Source organism: Artibeus jamaicensis, unplaced genomic scaffold (assembly GCF_021234435.1).
Source record: "Artibeus jamaicensis isolate MK-2021 breed Jamaican fruit bat unplaced genomic scaffold, CSHL_Jam_final scaffold_1019, whole genome shotgun sequence".
Taxonomy (NCBI): domain Eukaryota; kingdom Metazoa; phylum Chordata; class Mammalia; order Chiroptera; family Phyllostomidae; genus Artibeus; species Artibeus jamaicensis.
In genome coordinates this window covers 18,271,283-18,286,587 of record NW_026522025.1, presented here as the reverse complement: position 1 = coordinate 18,286,587, position 15,305 = coordinate 18,271,283, and the positions used below count along the sequence as shown (strand labels likewise).

The window sequence follows — 15,305 nt, the reverse complement described above, 5'->3', positions numbered from 1 at the left end:
TGGCATTCTTATGATTCAGTAATCATATAAAATAAACATTCACCAACTGTTATGTCAAGTAAGATAATACTAATCTCTTAGATTTCTAATCATTAAAACTTGACAATATATGTTGTGCTTATGCACTTGGTTTGCCATGACCTTGACTCTTAATTACTCTTTTATTATACTAGTTTTGCCAAGTCTATTCACTTATAAAGAAATTTAATTGGATGGTTTTTCCTTACTCGATAGTCCTACAGATTAATCCTTTGGTCTTAATATGTCTTTGCTGCAATCACCTCATCACTAAACAATATACTATCAACATCTTTCCATTTATATTTTCTTTAAAATAAGTGATGGAGTCAAACTAGATGATGTCTAAGGTCTCTTCCAGGACAAATATTCTGTAAACTCTATGGTCGAAAGAATTAACCTCTGCTGATCTCATTATGTGCCAAGAACATGTGAAATATTTCACATAAGCCACCGAAGCACTGCGCAAAATGCAGGGTCCAGCAGAAGTAACGGTTGCCTGAGTGTGGTTGGTAGGGCACATGAATGTCTCACACGAGATGGACAGTAATTTGAATATTTCACCTAAAACGTCATATGGTGTGTTTGAGTGTGATATTGCTATGTTACAGAATTACATGCTTATGATTTTGTAATAAAAGATTTTATATCCCTGGCTGGTGTGGCTCAGTGGATTGAGTGCCAGCCTGGGAATCGAAAAGTTGCCTGTTCGATTCCCAGTGGATGCCTGGACTGCAGGCCAGGCCCCCAGTTTGGGGCACATGAGAGGCAACCGATAGATGTATCTCTCTCATATCATTGTCTCTCTCCCTTTCTTTCTCCCTCCCTTCCCCTATTTCTCTAAATAAATAAGTAAATAAGTAAATAAATAAATAAGTAAATAAACTTTAAAGGTTTTGTAATAAAAAAGAAGCATTATTTGTACCAGATACTATATCTCATGTAACTCAATAAAGTCAGTACTTTTATGACTCTAATTGTACAGATGAGGAAAAGGAACAAAGAAAAATAAAACAGATTACTCAGATCTTTAAAAAACTGGTAGAGCCAGGACTCACGCCACAATTACCTGAATCCAGAGGCTCTACTCTGAAACTTTATGCTCGTGACTCTGCCCATTTTGCCTTTTGTGACACAGAAGATCCAGAAGACAAAAGTCAGGCAGGAAAGAGAATATATCCAGTTTTAATGAAGATAAAACAGTGAGAGGACCATTTCAAAAGATGTACTTTGTGGAATCTTTTGCCTAGAAACCATGTGACTCTGATTAATTCAACTGGAATAAATCCAGATTGAAATAAAGCAAATTGTCATCCCTGTCATGAGCAATGTGATGTGGGCTTCAGAAAGGTAGAGAAACTGGACCTATTTAATAATGGTAATAGGAGAAAAAGGGCCAAGCCTGATGAGTAACAAGCTATAACAATTCATGCCATCTCTTACAAGACTCACTGTATCTCAGCCTGTTCAATCCTATGCTCTATCAACTGGCCTACAGTCAGTGGTACATGGGCTAAGAAACTGAGACAAAGAATCTAAGAATGAAAATCACCTGTGACAAACAGATAATGCTAGGAGAGTTTCATTCAGAAACAGGCTACCTTGTTAGGTTTTCTGTTACAAGATGATACAAGAAGCAGCTCAAGATACAGTCAACACTATTGCAGCGGTCCACACCCACAGATTCAACCAACCACGGATGGAAAATGTTTTGGAAAAAAAGTTACACTGTTGCTGACAGGTACTATGTAGTTAGGCCTAAATTGGTTGCATCTGTACTGAACATGTACAGACTTTTTTTTCTTGCCATTATTCCCTAAACAATACAGTATAACAACTACTTACATGATGTTTTCATTGTATTAGGTATTTTAAATGATCTAGAGATGAATTAAAGTATACAAGAGGAAGTACATGAGTTATATACAAATATTACGCCATTAATATAAAGTACTTGAGCATCTGTGGATTTTGGTACCCATAGGGGTTCTTGAAACCAATCCCCCTGGATACCAAGGGACAACCACATATATCATGAAGATAAGTGGCCCATGAAGCTATCTGGATGCAATTTAGCCAGGAAGAGTATTTTAGGGAAGGAGAACAAAACATTGTAATGCCTTCTGAATAAAATGAAGGAAGGTGAAGAACAAGCTTAAAAATTGCCAGAAAGTCAGCAGCCAGTAACCCAGAGGCAGACGCCTGAGTGGACTTCACACACCAGGAAACATCAGGAGGGAAATGTAAACAACTGAGCTTGTAAACACGGGCCTAACTGAAGAGCTGAACAAAATGAACGCAGGTTTCAGGAACTCTGTAATGAAGGTGAACTACAGGAAGTTTAATAAGAAGGAGCACAACGTACATACAGGCAGGAAGGAAAGAGCAGGGAGAAGGTGACTCCTAAGGAGGAAAGGAAGCAAAGTTAGGCAGCTCAGAGGACAGAGAAGGAACGGAGGAGGGGGTGGGGCAGACAACAATTCGGTTACAGAGATCCCAAGACTATCTACAAAAAGCAGCAAAATAGAACAGAGGAAGAAGAATCTGGAAAAAAGGAGAGAAATGAAAATAAATGGGAAGCTTTGGGGGTGGGGAGAGATGTATGTAGAGGCATAGTTGGGGGAAAAAAGATAGTTTAAAAGGAGCACTCTAAATACCTATAGCTACAATGTGAAACACACAGTAGAAATTTGTAATACAAATAAGGCAAAGGGCTATGCAGAAAGGGTCATGCATAATATATAGGTGCTGAGGGAAGAGAAACTTAGAAAGAAGGGAGAGAAATGAAGAAGTACTATGTGTGACATACACTGTGATGTCACACAGACTTTCTTTTCCCTTCATTTGGAAGGCTGGTCAGATAAAATCAGATTAGGGATGACTGAAAAAAATAATATTACCAACTTGTAACCAGCACATAAACAATCAAGTCTCTATATGTGCAAGGCACTGACAGATACAATCACACAATAAGGCCACATCTTTGCAGAGTTTACACATTGTAAGAAAGCCTAAAAGCTTTAATGAAGACAACATTTAAAACAAAGTCCCATACAAGATATTAACCTAAGAAAAAGAAGGACCTGTTCACATTAAAATCAATTTCACACTCATAAAATCTAACCATAGTTATTGATGAGACATTAGAATTATAATTGGGTCTTTTCTACCATTGGTCAGTATCTTTTCAACCTGATTACAGCTGTCTGTGTAGTCTACCAATCATCCAACAATTTTATTTGCATTTACCTGGAAATATGCCGACATAAAAGTGTTGTCCACAACCAAAATAATGTCTCCGTGCTTATGGACAATATGTGCACAGGCTTCAATGTCAATCATCTTCAAGCAAGGGTTTGTGGGGGTTTCAACCCAAACAAGCTAAAATAATTCAGTAAATGACAAGAGGTTATGAAAAACACCATACAAACATACATCCCATACCTTGTAACTGTCTGAGAGGACATATCAAGAGAGCCTGGATGGCCCTGGCTGGTGTAGCTCAGTGGATTGGGCAAGGGCCTGTGAAGCAAAGGGCTGCTGGTTCGATTCCTAGTCAGGGCACATGCCTGGGTTGCAGGCTAGGTCCCGACTAGGGGACACATGAGAGGCAACCACACATTGATGTTTCTCTCCCACTCTTTCTCCTTTCCTTCCCCTCTCTCCAAAAACAAATAAATATTTTTAAAAAAAAGAGAGAGAGCCTGGATGATGAAGTTGAAAGGTTCCAAGCTGAATCTGAGCCCCATAAATTTCTGAGAGGTCACAGCTAAGTAACTTGCCCTCTTTAGTCCTCAAACTCTTGGTCTATACAATGGGGTTGGTCATATTTACCTGAGAGAGATGTTGTAAGGATCAAATGAGATAATATGCATAAAAGTATAAGACTATGCAAATTAATTATTGTAATTATTTTACATAACAAAAGAGGGTGTCTTCAAAAGACATAATTCAGTGTGTGCAAATTCTATTGTCAAAGAAAACATTTATTGTCTAAGGTATTTTTATTACCTAGAATTTTTAAAAAGAGAACTATCTCTATGATGCCAAAAATATCCTTAATACTAACTTAAATAATGCCAGATGCACTAGAAATTATAAAATGAGTGCCCAGGACTTGAAGAACTTGGGTTTTAGAGTAAAGAAGAGAAGCAACACATACACAACACAAAATCTGGCTACAGCTCACTTAAGAAAAAGAGAGTATCACATATCTCTATACTGCAAACTCCAGCTCAATTCAGGCACACAGTGGATGCTGGATCGCTATTGAAAAAGAAAAAAAGAATTCTATGTGTTAAACAAGGTGGCACTGTATTGAATGAATGACATTATCTATTGATTTCTTCCTATGAGTTAATATTTCTTTTTTTATTACATATATATGGGCAAAAACTCTAGGATTTACTGTGGGAAAAAATAAGGTAGTTAAAGTAATATATATTGTAAAAAATTTAATTATTTAAAGAATCTATAAAAATTATTTCTGGGTCAATATTTATTATTCCCACTCATTATTAAACATAATAATAATAATAATTAGCCCTGATTGGCGTGGCTCAGTGGGTTGGGTGTCAGCCTGAAAACCAAAAGGTCACCAGTTCAATTCCTGGTCGGGGCACATGCCTGGGTTTCAGGCCAAGTACCTGGTTGGGGGTGGTGAGAGACAAACCACTGATGTTTCTTTCACATATCAATGTTTCTCTCCCCCTCTTTCCCCCACCCTTCCCCTCTCTATTATTACTGTTAAAAGTAATAATAACAATTAAAATAAAAACAAGTAAATAAATACAAAGTAGATTCACACGCAAAAAATCTACTTTTTCAAGTGGAAAAATATTTCAAGTCGCTAAAGCGACATTACATAAAGTTCTGTTGACAAGAATTAATATGCTCACTATTTGCTTTCCTTCCTTAGAAAGACATACCAACTATTTTAACAAGTATCTTTTCTCCCAAGAAAGATTTTAAAAAAAAAAGTCTCTTTGAAAATAAACCTTATTCATTCAAACTTCACCTTGGTGTTAATCTTCAACATATTTGTGTGAAAAGAATTTTCACTTTTTAGCAGTCGCTGCAATATGATCTTGAGTACAAATGAAAGCTTTTAATCATTAGCAAAAAGTTGGAAAGGGCTGACTTACAAAAGAACTGGTCCTTCTCTCACCCATGCAGAATTTAAATGAGGTCCCAAGAAAGAATATCACACATGCCATTCACTGAGGCACAAAACACCTTCCGGTGGCATACAAGCTTCTCAGGATGGAGGCTAAAGATTGCTAGTGGTCCATTCTTTACTTCTATTATTTCGCTGAAGTATCCCATAGAACCCTTAAAAAGCCACTATACTTAGGGTTCAGGGGGCTTGGCAAGCTTCCTTTTCTGTAACCCAATTTCTGTGATGACTTCTTTTACCAATACTAGCTTGGGAATGCAGTTAAGAATTGTGTGCTTCTGCTAACAAAATTTTTTAACAGTTACTATGTACTGGGAACTATACTAAGCATTTCATATGCTTTATCTCATTTAATTCACACAACCACCTTTCTGTAAAGCAGGTACAGTTATCCCCATTTTGTAAATGAAGAAACTGAGACTTTGTTTAAATTCTTTGCCAGTAATCACACACCAACTACAATGCAGAATTAGACTTCGAAACCCACTCTGAAATTTATGTGCCTGATCATTATGCTGTAATAAGGAGACACCAGACCTATTTTATTCCTGTTGATGGTTCCCAATGGCTTCTAATAAAATTTGTTATTCAAAAAATTATGTCCCCTGTGAAACAGAAATAATGAAAACAAAGCATCACAGGGAAAAAGACAAAACTGAAAACTGAGTACCTTGGTTTTTGGTGTAATAGCTTCCTCTAGTAGTTTGGTTTCAGAACAATCCACAAAAGAAATCTTTAATCCAAATTCAGATGCCACCTTATTGAAGTACCTGTTTGTACCTGAGGCAGAAGAGAATCAGATGAAATGTAAAGGACACTGTGTTAAGAATATTCATTCCTTATAATCATTAAGAATGTTAGTGAGCCCTGGCTGGTTGTGGCTCAGTGGACTGAGTGCCAGCCTACAAACTGAAAGGTCGCTGGTTTGATTCCCAGTCAGGGCACATGCCTGAGTTGTAGGCCAGATCCCCAGTTAGGCATACACAAGAGACAATGGATCCACGTTTCCCTCACGTATCATTGACATTTCTCTGCTCTTTCTCCCTCCTTTCCCCTCTCTCTAAAAATAAACAAATAAAATATTTTTAAAAAATAACTGTAATGATTATACCTTATAGATAAAATCACCTTAAAAATATAAGGAAGTGTCAATGGCAAAGACAAATACAATTAAGAGCAATTCTACTTTGGTTAAATAGTTTGGCTATTATATATTATAAAGAATATAAGGCTCGGCTTTTTAAAAAAAAAGTTCAAGAGCCAAATAACACAGCCCTGGCTGGTGTAACTCAGTGGATTGAGTGCAGGCCTGCAAACAAAAGGATCGTGGTTCAATTCCCAGTCATAGCACATGCCTGGGTTGCAGGCCAGTTCCCAGCAGGGGACGCACGAGAGGCAACCATACATTGATATTTCTCTCCCTCTCTCCTTCCCTTCCCTCTAAAAGACAAATAAATAAAATTCTTAAAAAAAAAAAAACAATGTCTTCCTATTACTCAAATCTAAAATAAATGGACCAAGGTCAATGAATTGTTCAAAATGAATCTTAATCTGATTATACTTGGGTAATAGAAAAAAAAATAGTCATTATTCTTTGTACTTTCTCAATATTTTTGTTACAGGGTTCTGAAAGCTTTCATAGAAAAATGATATAAATCAAACTACAGTTTATAGTGAAAGAAGATAAATCATTCATCTTAGTATAATTTCTTTTATGGAGTTTGATTTTTATGTGTGCAAAATTTAAAGGGAAAACTGCTATTATTAATAGTTAAGCAAGAACAAACACTCTGAACTTCTACACTGAATTTCTAATGTTATATAGAGACTGAAGTTAAATAGCACAAGATTGAAAACTAGTATAAACAATTGTTACAAATCAACAGCAAGTTTCAAGATTTTGTGCTGTTTTCGCCACGAGGTTTTTATAATGCATTATAAAAGTAACAAAAGGTTTGAGATTTTACCATTTTAATTCAACAAACTATAATAGAGACCTAAGATAAAACATACAGCCCTTCGTAATTTCTGATCTGTGAGTCCCTGACAGATTTAAGTCTTTATTCAAATAGGGTAATAATATTCTACAAATCACATTTTAATTATTTGGAAGCATTAGGAATATACACGTACATTTGCAAAAAAAAAATATTATTATTGTTTTAAACACAAAAATGAGTCTTGCTTAAAGGTAGGGCAATCTGTCTTCTTTACCTACCCACTCGCCACTTTAACTAGCATTTAAACTCCTTAGAATGAAAGTTCTTAAATTTGGATCAAGTGACCTGCTTCAAGGGGTTGGCCCCCTTGACCCTAAAATTAAAATGATAAACGTTGGATGTCATCTTAAATAAACTTTTTGGAGGAAGGGGTACATAACTTTCAAAAGATTTTCAAAACATTCCCTAAAACCAAAAGGGGGAAAGGGTAAAAGGATGGGTAGAGTTAAGCTATTTTGAGAGTGACCTGGGTTGCAACGGTTAATCTTCAATGCTGGTAACCAAATTTAAATTATACTAGAACATTCTCCCTTTAAACACTGTCTTCCCTAGAGCAGAATATGTCTAAAAGTTGATCAAGCCCTACATCCTCATTCCAACAGCTTAACTAAAAGTATTATTATTCAGTCTCTTCTATACGCTGTTCCAGAGCATGGTCCTAAGCATTGACGCTCCTTTTTGACCCAGTCTGAGACAACTTGGAGGTATCTATTATATAGTTTCAAAAGATAATAAATAATCAATAATCTTGGCAACATGGTTAATATCATTAAGGACCCACTTTATTATCTTTAAATACCAGTTAACACAACACAAATTCGAGAGGTCACCTACCTCCATATACATCATCTACACAAATGATTTCGTCTCCTGCTTTTAAGAGATGGGCAATAGTCACAGTGGCTGCTAAACCTGAAGCAAAGGCCAAACCTAAAATAAAAACCAAGTTAGAGTACACCAAAAGGTCAGGCCAATAGGTAAAAAAACACCTACAGTATTCACTTGCATTACTTTATGTCCCTCTCTCTACTAATAGGACAGTCATCACTGAGGAGTCACCAGAAGTCACCTGATGAATACCATTACAGAGCCCTTTTTCCACTTCAAAGACAAAATATCTATATAATAAAATTTAGATATATATAAAATCTTGCTTTGGTTGAAACATTTCTCTGAAACACTTTAAGTAATTTTTTTTTTAAGATTTTATTTATTTATCCTTAGAGGGGAAGGGAAGGAGAGAGGGAGAGAAACGTCAATGTATGGTTGCCTTTCATGCATCCCCTGCTGGGAACTGGCCTGCAGGGAACTGGGCTGCAACCCAGGCATGTGCCCTGGCTGGGAATCTAACTGCGATTGTCTTGTTCGCAGGCCCGTGCTCAATCCACTGAGCTACACCAGCCAGGGCCTAAGTAAGTAATTTTTTTAATGAAATTCAAAGATAAGCCCTGGCCAGTATAGCTCAGTGGATTGAGCACGGGCCTGTGAAGCAAAGGGTCACTGGTTCGATTCCCAGTCAGGGCACATGCCTGGGTTGCAGGCCACGTCCCCAGCAGGGGACACATGAGAGGCAACCACACACTGATGTTTCTCTCCCACTCTTTCTCCTTCCCTTCCCCTCTCTCTAAAAATAAATTAAAAATTCTGAGATAAAAGACCAACTGCCATTTAAATTACAGTCTAAACATATCAGGCTCTAAAGAAATTTCAAACTTGAGGAATAGAGCTAAGATATGGTTCAACTATATAGATATAAAATTGAGCAAATCATTTAACAGAACTCAAAATCAGACCTGAGGTATATCTGATAAATTTAATAAATTTTATTTTTAATTTTTAATGTGGAATCTTTTAACTTTTTAATATTTTTTAAAAGATTTTATTCATTTATCTTTAGAGGGGAAGGGAAGGAGAGAGGGAGAGAAATATCAATGTATGGTTGGCTCTCATGCATACCCTCCTGGGAACCGGCCTGCAACCCAGGCATGTGCCCTGACTGGGAATCAAACTGTGATCCCTTACAGGGTTCACAAGCTCACCCTCAATCCACTGAGCTACACCAGCCAAGGCAAATGTGGAATCCTTTTAAACAAAAGTGATCTCATGTTGAACAAACATAATAAAAATAACTGGCATTGTGCACATTGAACACAGTAAAAAATATTGATAGAACACCTTGATATTAAAAAAATCACCTGTGATGGACCTGGCTGGTGTGGCTCAGTGGATTGAGCACCAGCCTATGAACCAAAGGGTTGCTGGTTCTTTTCCCAGTCAGGGCACATGCCTGGGTTGCAGGCCAGGTCCCCACTAGGGGGTGCACAAGATGCAACCACATATTGATATTTCTCTCCCTCTCTCCCACCCCTCCCCTCTGTCTAAAAATAAATAAACAAAATCTTGAAGAAACAAACAAAAATCACCTGTGACTGGCAGATGGGATAATTTAATTAACTTGAAAAATAAAATTATTGTGAAATCTCAGAAAATTGTAGGTTAGAATTGCGGTTTTGTACTATGCAGATCTGTCGTCCAATAAATCATTCACATAAAAGGCTAGACTTCAAAACCCAGTTGAAAATAACCATGTTTTCTAGATCTCACTCAAAAAAAGTGTCTGACATGTGAACACTTAGTCTACATACCCACTGCACAAGGCAGTGTTCCCCACACAGCACTGAATTTCAGCAGTTTTGTGTTTAATCTCATCCAAAGGAAAACTAACCCCCTTCCCCAAATCCCAAACCCAGTAACTCACACTATTAACACTTCTAATTCCTACACTCCTGCTGTGAGGAAATTCCTAAGACTCTTATTTTCTATTCACTATTTTGGCTCATTTAGTATTACTTATATAAAACATACAAAATGATTTAGTAGCAATCCACTCCCTTACAAAAAAAATACAACATTCAAGGATTAACCCCTAACCTCTCAAAGCACACTATCAATGCCACCTGCCTAGTGCAAATGTATCTTGCTGCTATTCTTAGGCACAAATAATCAGGTAAATGAACCAGAATATAAGAAAGCTTATATTCTCATAAATAGTGTTGTAAAACTTAGTTAATTTTTATCTGTTTATACTGACAGGTTCAGAGGAGAATATCTACATGAATACCAAATGGAAAATTCTGCCTTTTTGCCTCTATTCATATTTATTTTTACCTAATAATTATACACATGCATAGTTTACCAGTTGTGGGACCTTGGGCAAATAATTCAGCGTTTTAATAAAATAATACTTCTGAACTATCTCATCCTTTTTTCATTCCAGTACTACACTCGGTGCTTCTGGGGTTTTATCCATACATATAAGAATAGATTCCAGACTTCACAAACTTTGAATTGGAAATCACTTACTGTACTTAGCCCCATCCAGTGCTGCCACAGCTTTTTCCAAGCAATTCCTCGTGGGGTTTCCAGAACGGCTATATTCAAAACCCTGAAGAAAAGAAGTCAGAGTTCATTCTAAGAAATTTACATTTATTATCAAGGTCATAACAGAGACTACTGCACAACTATGGGTTCATTCTACTACAGTGAATTTTTATTATTTATTTATGACATGTCTTGCCATTAAAAGCATAACAGTGCAGTGGTATGGAGAGGCTCTGAAGTCAGCCAAACCGAATTAGAATTTTTTTTTTTTTAAGATTTTAAATATTTATCTTTAGAGGGGAAGGGAAGGAGAGAGGGAGAGAAATATCAATGTATGGTTGCCTCTTGTGCGTCCCCTGCTGGGAACTGGCCTGCAACCCAGGCATGTGCCCTGAATGGGAATTGAACCATGATTCTTTGGTTTGCAGGCCCACGCCCAAACCACTGAGCTACACCAGCCAGGGCTGAATTAGAATTATCTGTCACTTAGGAACTACATGCCAAAAGGTAAGTTACTTAACATCTCCCAGAGTCAATCTCAATATCTGCAAATGGGTATAAAATACCTTACTACTAGCATTATTATTATGTTAGACTTACCTTCTTACCCACTAACCTGGGGACATCAAGAAAAGGGACTCATCTGAGACAAGAGCTAAGCTAATTCTAACCTGTATTTCATTTCCTAAGAAGTGATGCAAGTTCCATTTAGTTTCTAACAGAAACTATGAATGGATTCTACAAATGCTCAAGGATCAGATTGTTCTCTACAGAAGTGACTCAAAAAAGAGTCATCCTTGGCAAAGCAGCTCCACACATTACTTTTTAAAATTTTGCATTGTGATGTTTACTTGTGTGGCACCATGCTGACTGTGTTCATCCAGTCATTTATTTAATCCTCGTGGTCTGTTTTGAGGAAAGTAAAGCCAGATCTTATAGGGAGAGTCACAGCCAGAACTCAAACCCAGAATTTATACATTGAGGAAAAATCCTATCATTTTCTGCCCTCCAGTCCCTCACCTCCAGCCTCCCCCCACAATTGCCCCGCCTACTACAGCACATAACAAAACACAACCATGCTTTACACCTTCATTTCCTAATCAGGAGCTCCCAGAATATATTTTGTTTTGTTGTTTAGTGTGTGTGTTTGTTTGTTTTTGACAAACTGAGTAGATGTATTTTATAGGGCTCCAGATAGTCTCATCTCTCCACACCATCATCTACCTGATGTGACCTGCAGTTGTACTCACCAGATAGGAAAAAAAAAAAACTGTTTGAATTCATGTGGCTACTGACACAGAAAGATACCCCATGCTTCTGCAAATATTCACTGTAGAGATGAAATTTTGTTGCGGCGGGGGGGGGGGGGGGGAAGAGCGCGGCAGGGGGGCTGGGGGAGAAGTATATTTTAGAGGCATATTCCTAACCTCTGGCCCCTTCAATAACTTTCCAAATGGAACTGGAGAATTAGATGCTTTTCATTCAGCTCCTCAAATTCTCTTTAGTGCTCTTATTTTGTAAGGGTATTAAGAGGAGTTTATGGATTTTAGCATCCCTGCTGGCTCTCTGAAAACATTGATTCATACCATAGCTACATGGTTAAATTTGGTGACGAAGCTCCAGCAGCCACACATTCACAGAACCCTGCACTAGGAACAAGCCGCATGCTTGGAAGACAGTATGTGTGTGTATACCAACTTCAAAATACAGTAGCTAGAAGTAGCCTAAAACAATTGTAGAAATGCCCTTAGAACTCTACCTGACAAAACAAAGGGTTAAGTCTAAAAGAATTTTCTTCAGCTTAATATAACATACATTCAAAAGAGGTTTTTAAAGTTTAATCAAGGTTTAGGACCTACAAATTTCATTTACCTAACTTTTTTCTGAACCTCAGAAACTTTCAATACTCCAAGATCTATCAAGCATGCTATACAAATGGGAAAAGGTATGTGATTAACAAAGAGGGCTCTCTCATATGCCTTATGGATCATTTATCTATGACTCTGGGTCGGTTCCTTTTCTATAAAAAGTGTGTAATCCCTGTCCTACCTCTAACCGGGTTGTTTTGAGGATCAAATGAAAAAATTGTAAATGTGAGCACTATGCAGTACCAAACTACTGAGCACTTATAATGCACCATGCAGTTTCACATACATTTCAACAACTTATGTGGTAGGTACTATTATTAACCCCATTTACACAGAATCAACCCTAGGCTTGAATAGGTTAAGCAACTTTGCTCAAGGTCACCCAGCTCAGAAGAGGTCGTGTCAGAATTCACATCTAGTGAAGGCTTGACCATATGATCAGTGCTTTTTAATCACTGAGCCACACTGCTTAAATGATGCGATGATTTAGATTATTGTTAGCATTACTGAAGTAAAGCACAAAGTAGAAAGCAGGGTTCCAGAACAGGGCTGGAATTCCAGTTTCACCACTTATTAGACCTGTGGCCTTGGGCTACTTGTATTTAAATCTCAGTGTTTTCATAAGAACAATGAGAACCTAGTTCAAACTAGGGCTGTGGTCAGGATTATCTGTGACAACACATGTAATACACTTGATATAGCACAGGTAAGTATGTACTTAGCACATAGCAAGTATTAATAATTGGATACAGCTTTGGGAATTATTTTGATTCTGAGTTATGAAACCCTTAATTTTTATCTGACTCCCTGTATTTTTATCATTGTTATTACTAAAAGTAATCAAGGAAGTTATGGCCCTCAGTTATGAACTGCAGATTTGCCAGAATCACATAAATTTCAGTCCAGATCTAGATGGCAAGTTGGACAGACTGTTCCTTCTAGTCCTGCTCATCAAAAGAAATATGACCATTGGACCATCCAATAAAAAGCTTTATTGCAAGGTGAAGCAAACATCCTTCCGGCTGCCTTCCTGATGTGTTTGCCACTTTACAAATTACTTGGGTGCCTTTTCAATTTGTAAACCATCTCTTTTCCCGCCCAACCCTGGACCGCCCCAGAGAGTCCCAGCTCACCGAGTGCTTGCCGGGAGCCCCTTGTTTGAACGTGGTGGACAAGGTGATGGGGGTCACTACAGCTCGGAAGTTCCATTGCTCTGGTTCCTGGCCCGCATGGATGGCTTGCGTGGCGAAATGTTGGAAGCTAGGCAGGAAACCGTGAGGGGAGAGGTCTTTTTTCTGCATGCTAAGCTGCGAAGAAGGAGAGAGAAAGAGAACGAGAATAATAAAACTAGGAAACCTGGTGCGTGAGGGCTTGAAAGAGACTCAGAAGAAACAGGCGGAAGGCAGCTAAAGGAACGCGGGCTGCGGGAAGCCAGCGGACGACAGCCGGACGCTGAGACTCGGGCTGAGACTGGAGCGGCCGCGAAGACCGGGATCCTTTCGGGGCGGAGCCAGCACGACCCAATGAGTGAAAAGCCTGACGCGGTGCCCGCTTCTCATAGGCTGAAATTGGAGGCGTCGCTTGGAGCGTCGCCGGCCCGCCCTTCCCGGTGTAGCTTGTACCTCGTTGCGACAGACTACGTTCCCAAGTTATTTGTCCCTGCAAACAAAATTCCGTAGTCCCACACCTGAGGAAGCGGCCTTGTTTGTTTTAGTGAACCCGTCTGGCGTTTGTTTGACGTCAGACCAGAGGTTCGCGGGAAACGTAGAGAAAAGCTGGCTTAATGTTGAAATCCAGTAATCTGCATATAGGCCACACAAATAGCCTCCTCTCACTGCAGCCTTTGCCCTTGAACTCCCCACCACCCAACCCCCTAGCCCCTGCACCCTCTGTCCTGAGGGTGACGCTGGTGGACGCCAGCGTTGTAGTTGGAATTGCTTACAGAAACCGTGGCCAAATCTGTCGAGTTTGTAGCTTGGATTTTCTTTAGCCAAAGGCTAAACCGAGCCTTTCAAGGTACACTGTAAATTCCGTAATGACCCAGTACTTGCCATGAGTGAAACAAAAGAAAGGGTCTCCAAGCATATTTCTGACAGCCTCCTAACAGCTATTCAAATTTGACCCCCTTTTCCAGCATTGTTATCTTCTTTTGAAGTACCCAGAAAAACTCCCTGGCGAAATAGTCTGGCTTCGCAAAACTTACTGGAGCCTCAAATCCTTATCAAAAATCGCTTTCAAAGACACACAATTGACAGCAACATTCTTGTAGGAAAAAGGAAACAGTCCTTTGTCACTATGTTCACCACTCACCTGCAGCCAAAGCCTGCTCTCACAGGATTGCTCTTTTAAAACAACAAAAATCTCCTTGTTCCCTAGACAATACAGACTTGACCTATTTACTGTTGTGAATATTTTCTAGGACTAGGGAATTCAGGAATATTTCTCTTGCTGCAAAGCCTTGGCTAAAGGTCCGAAATCTTGTTAAACTAGTTAAGAAAAAAGAGAAGAAAAAATAAATAGTTCTTAAAATTTTACAGGAAGGACTGAGGTAATTAACTTTTCAAACTAGCTTCAAGGGCAAATTGTCAGCAAGCTCTTAGAGGCAAGGCAAAATGTTTTCACCTAGGGGAAAAAAGGATGGATTCCAAAACACTAGTATACATTAATATACATTAAACCGATACTCTTCTGTTAAAAATCTTACATGCTGTCAACCACAACTTATCTCAAGAGTGATATATAACTGTACATGGGTATGTTTATATGATATGATGCTTAGGCACCAAAAGGGTCTAAAACAGTCCTAATGAGTTTACCTTGTAATATTTGTGGACAAACTCTGAGTTGCATAAATATGGACAT

The 15,305-nt window shown here is 38.4% G+C and overlaps 1 protein-coding gene across 1 annotated transcript in view; it reads right to left on the bottom strand.

Moving 5' to 3' along the window:
- Window positions 1-13,941, bottom strand: part of CTH (cystathionine gamma-lyase) — a 28,823-nt gene extending 14,882 nt beyond the window's left edge. The window contains exons 1-5 of the mRNA XM_037139961.2: window positions 13,577-13,941; window positions 10,558-10,639; window positions 8,029-8,124; window positions 5,865-5,974; window positions 3,268-3,399 (exon numbers count right to left, since the gene is read on the bottom strand). Of these exons, the coding sequence (XP_036995856.2) occupies window positions 3,268-3,399; window positions 5,865-5,974; window positions 8,029-8,124; window positions 10,558-10,639; window positions 13,577-13,744 (588 nt within the window). The 5' untranslated portion in view covers window positions 13,745-13,941. The remainder of the gene's footprint in view (window positions 1-3,267; window positions 3,400-5,864; window positions 5,975-8,028; window positions 8,125-10,557; window positions 10,640-13,576) is intronic.
- Between the last annotated feature and the right edge of the window lie 1,364 nt (window positions 13,942-15,305).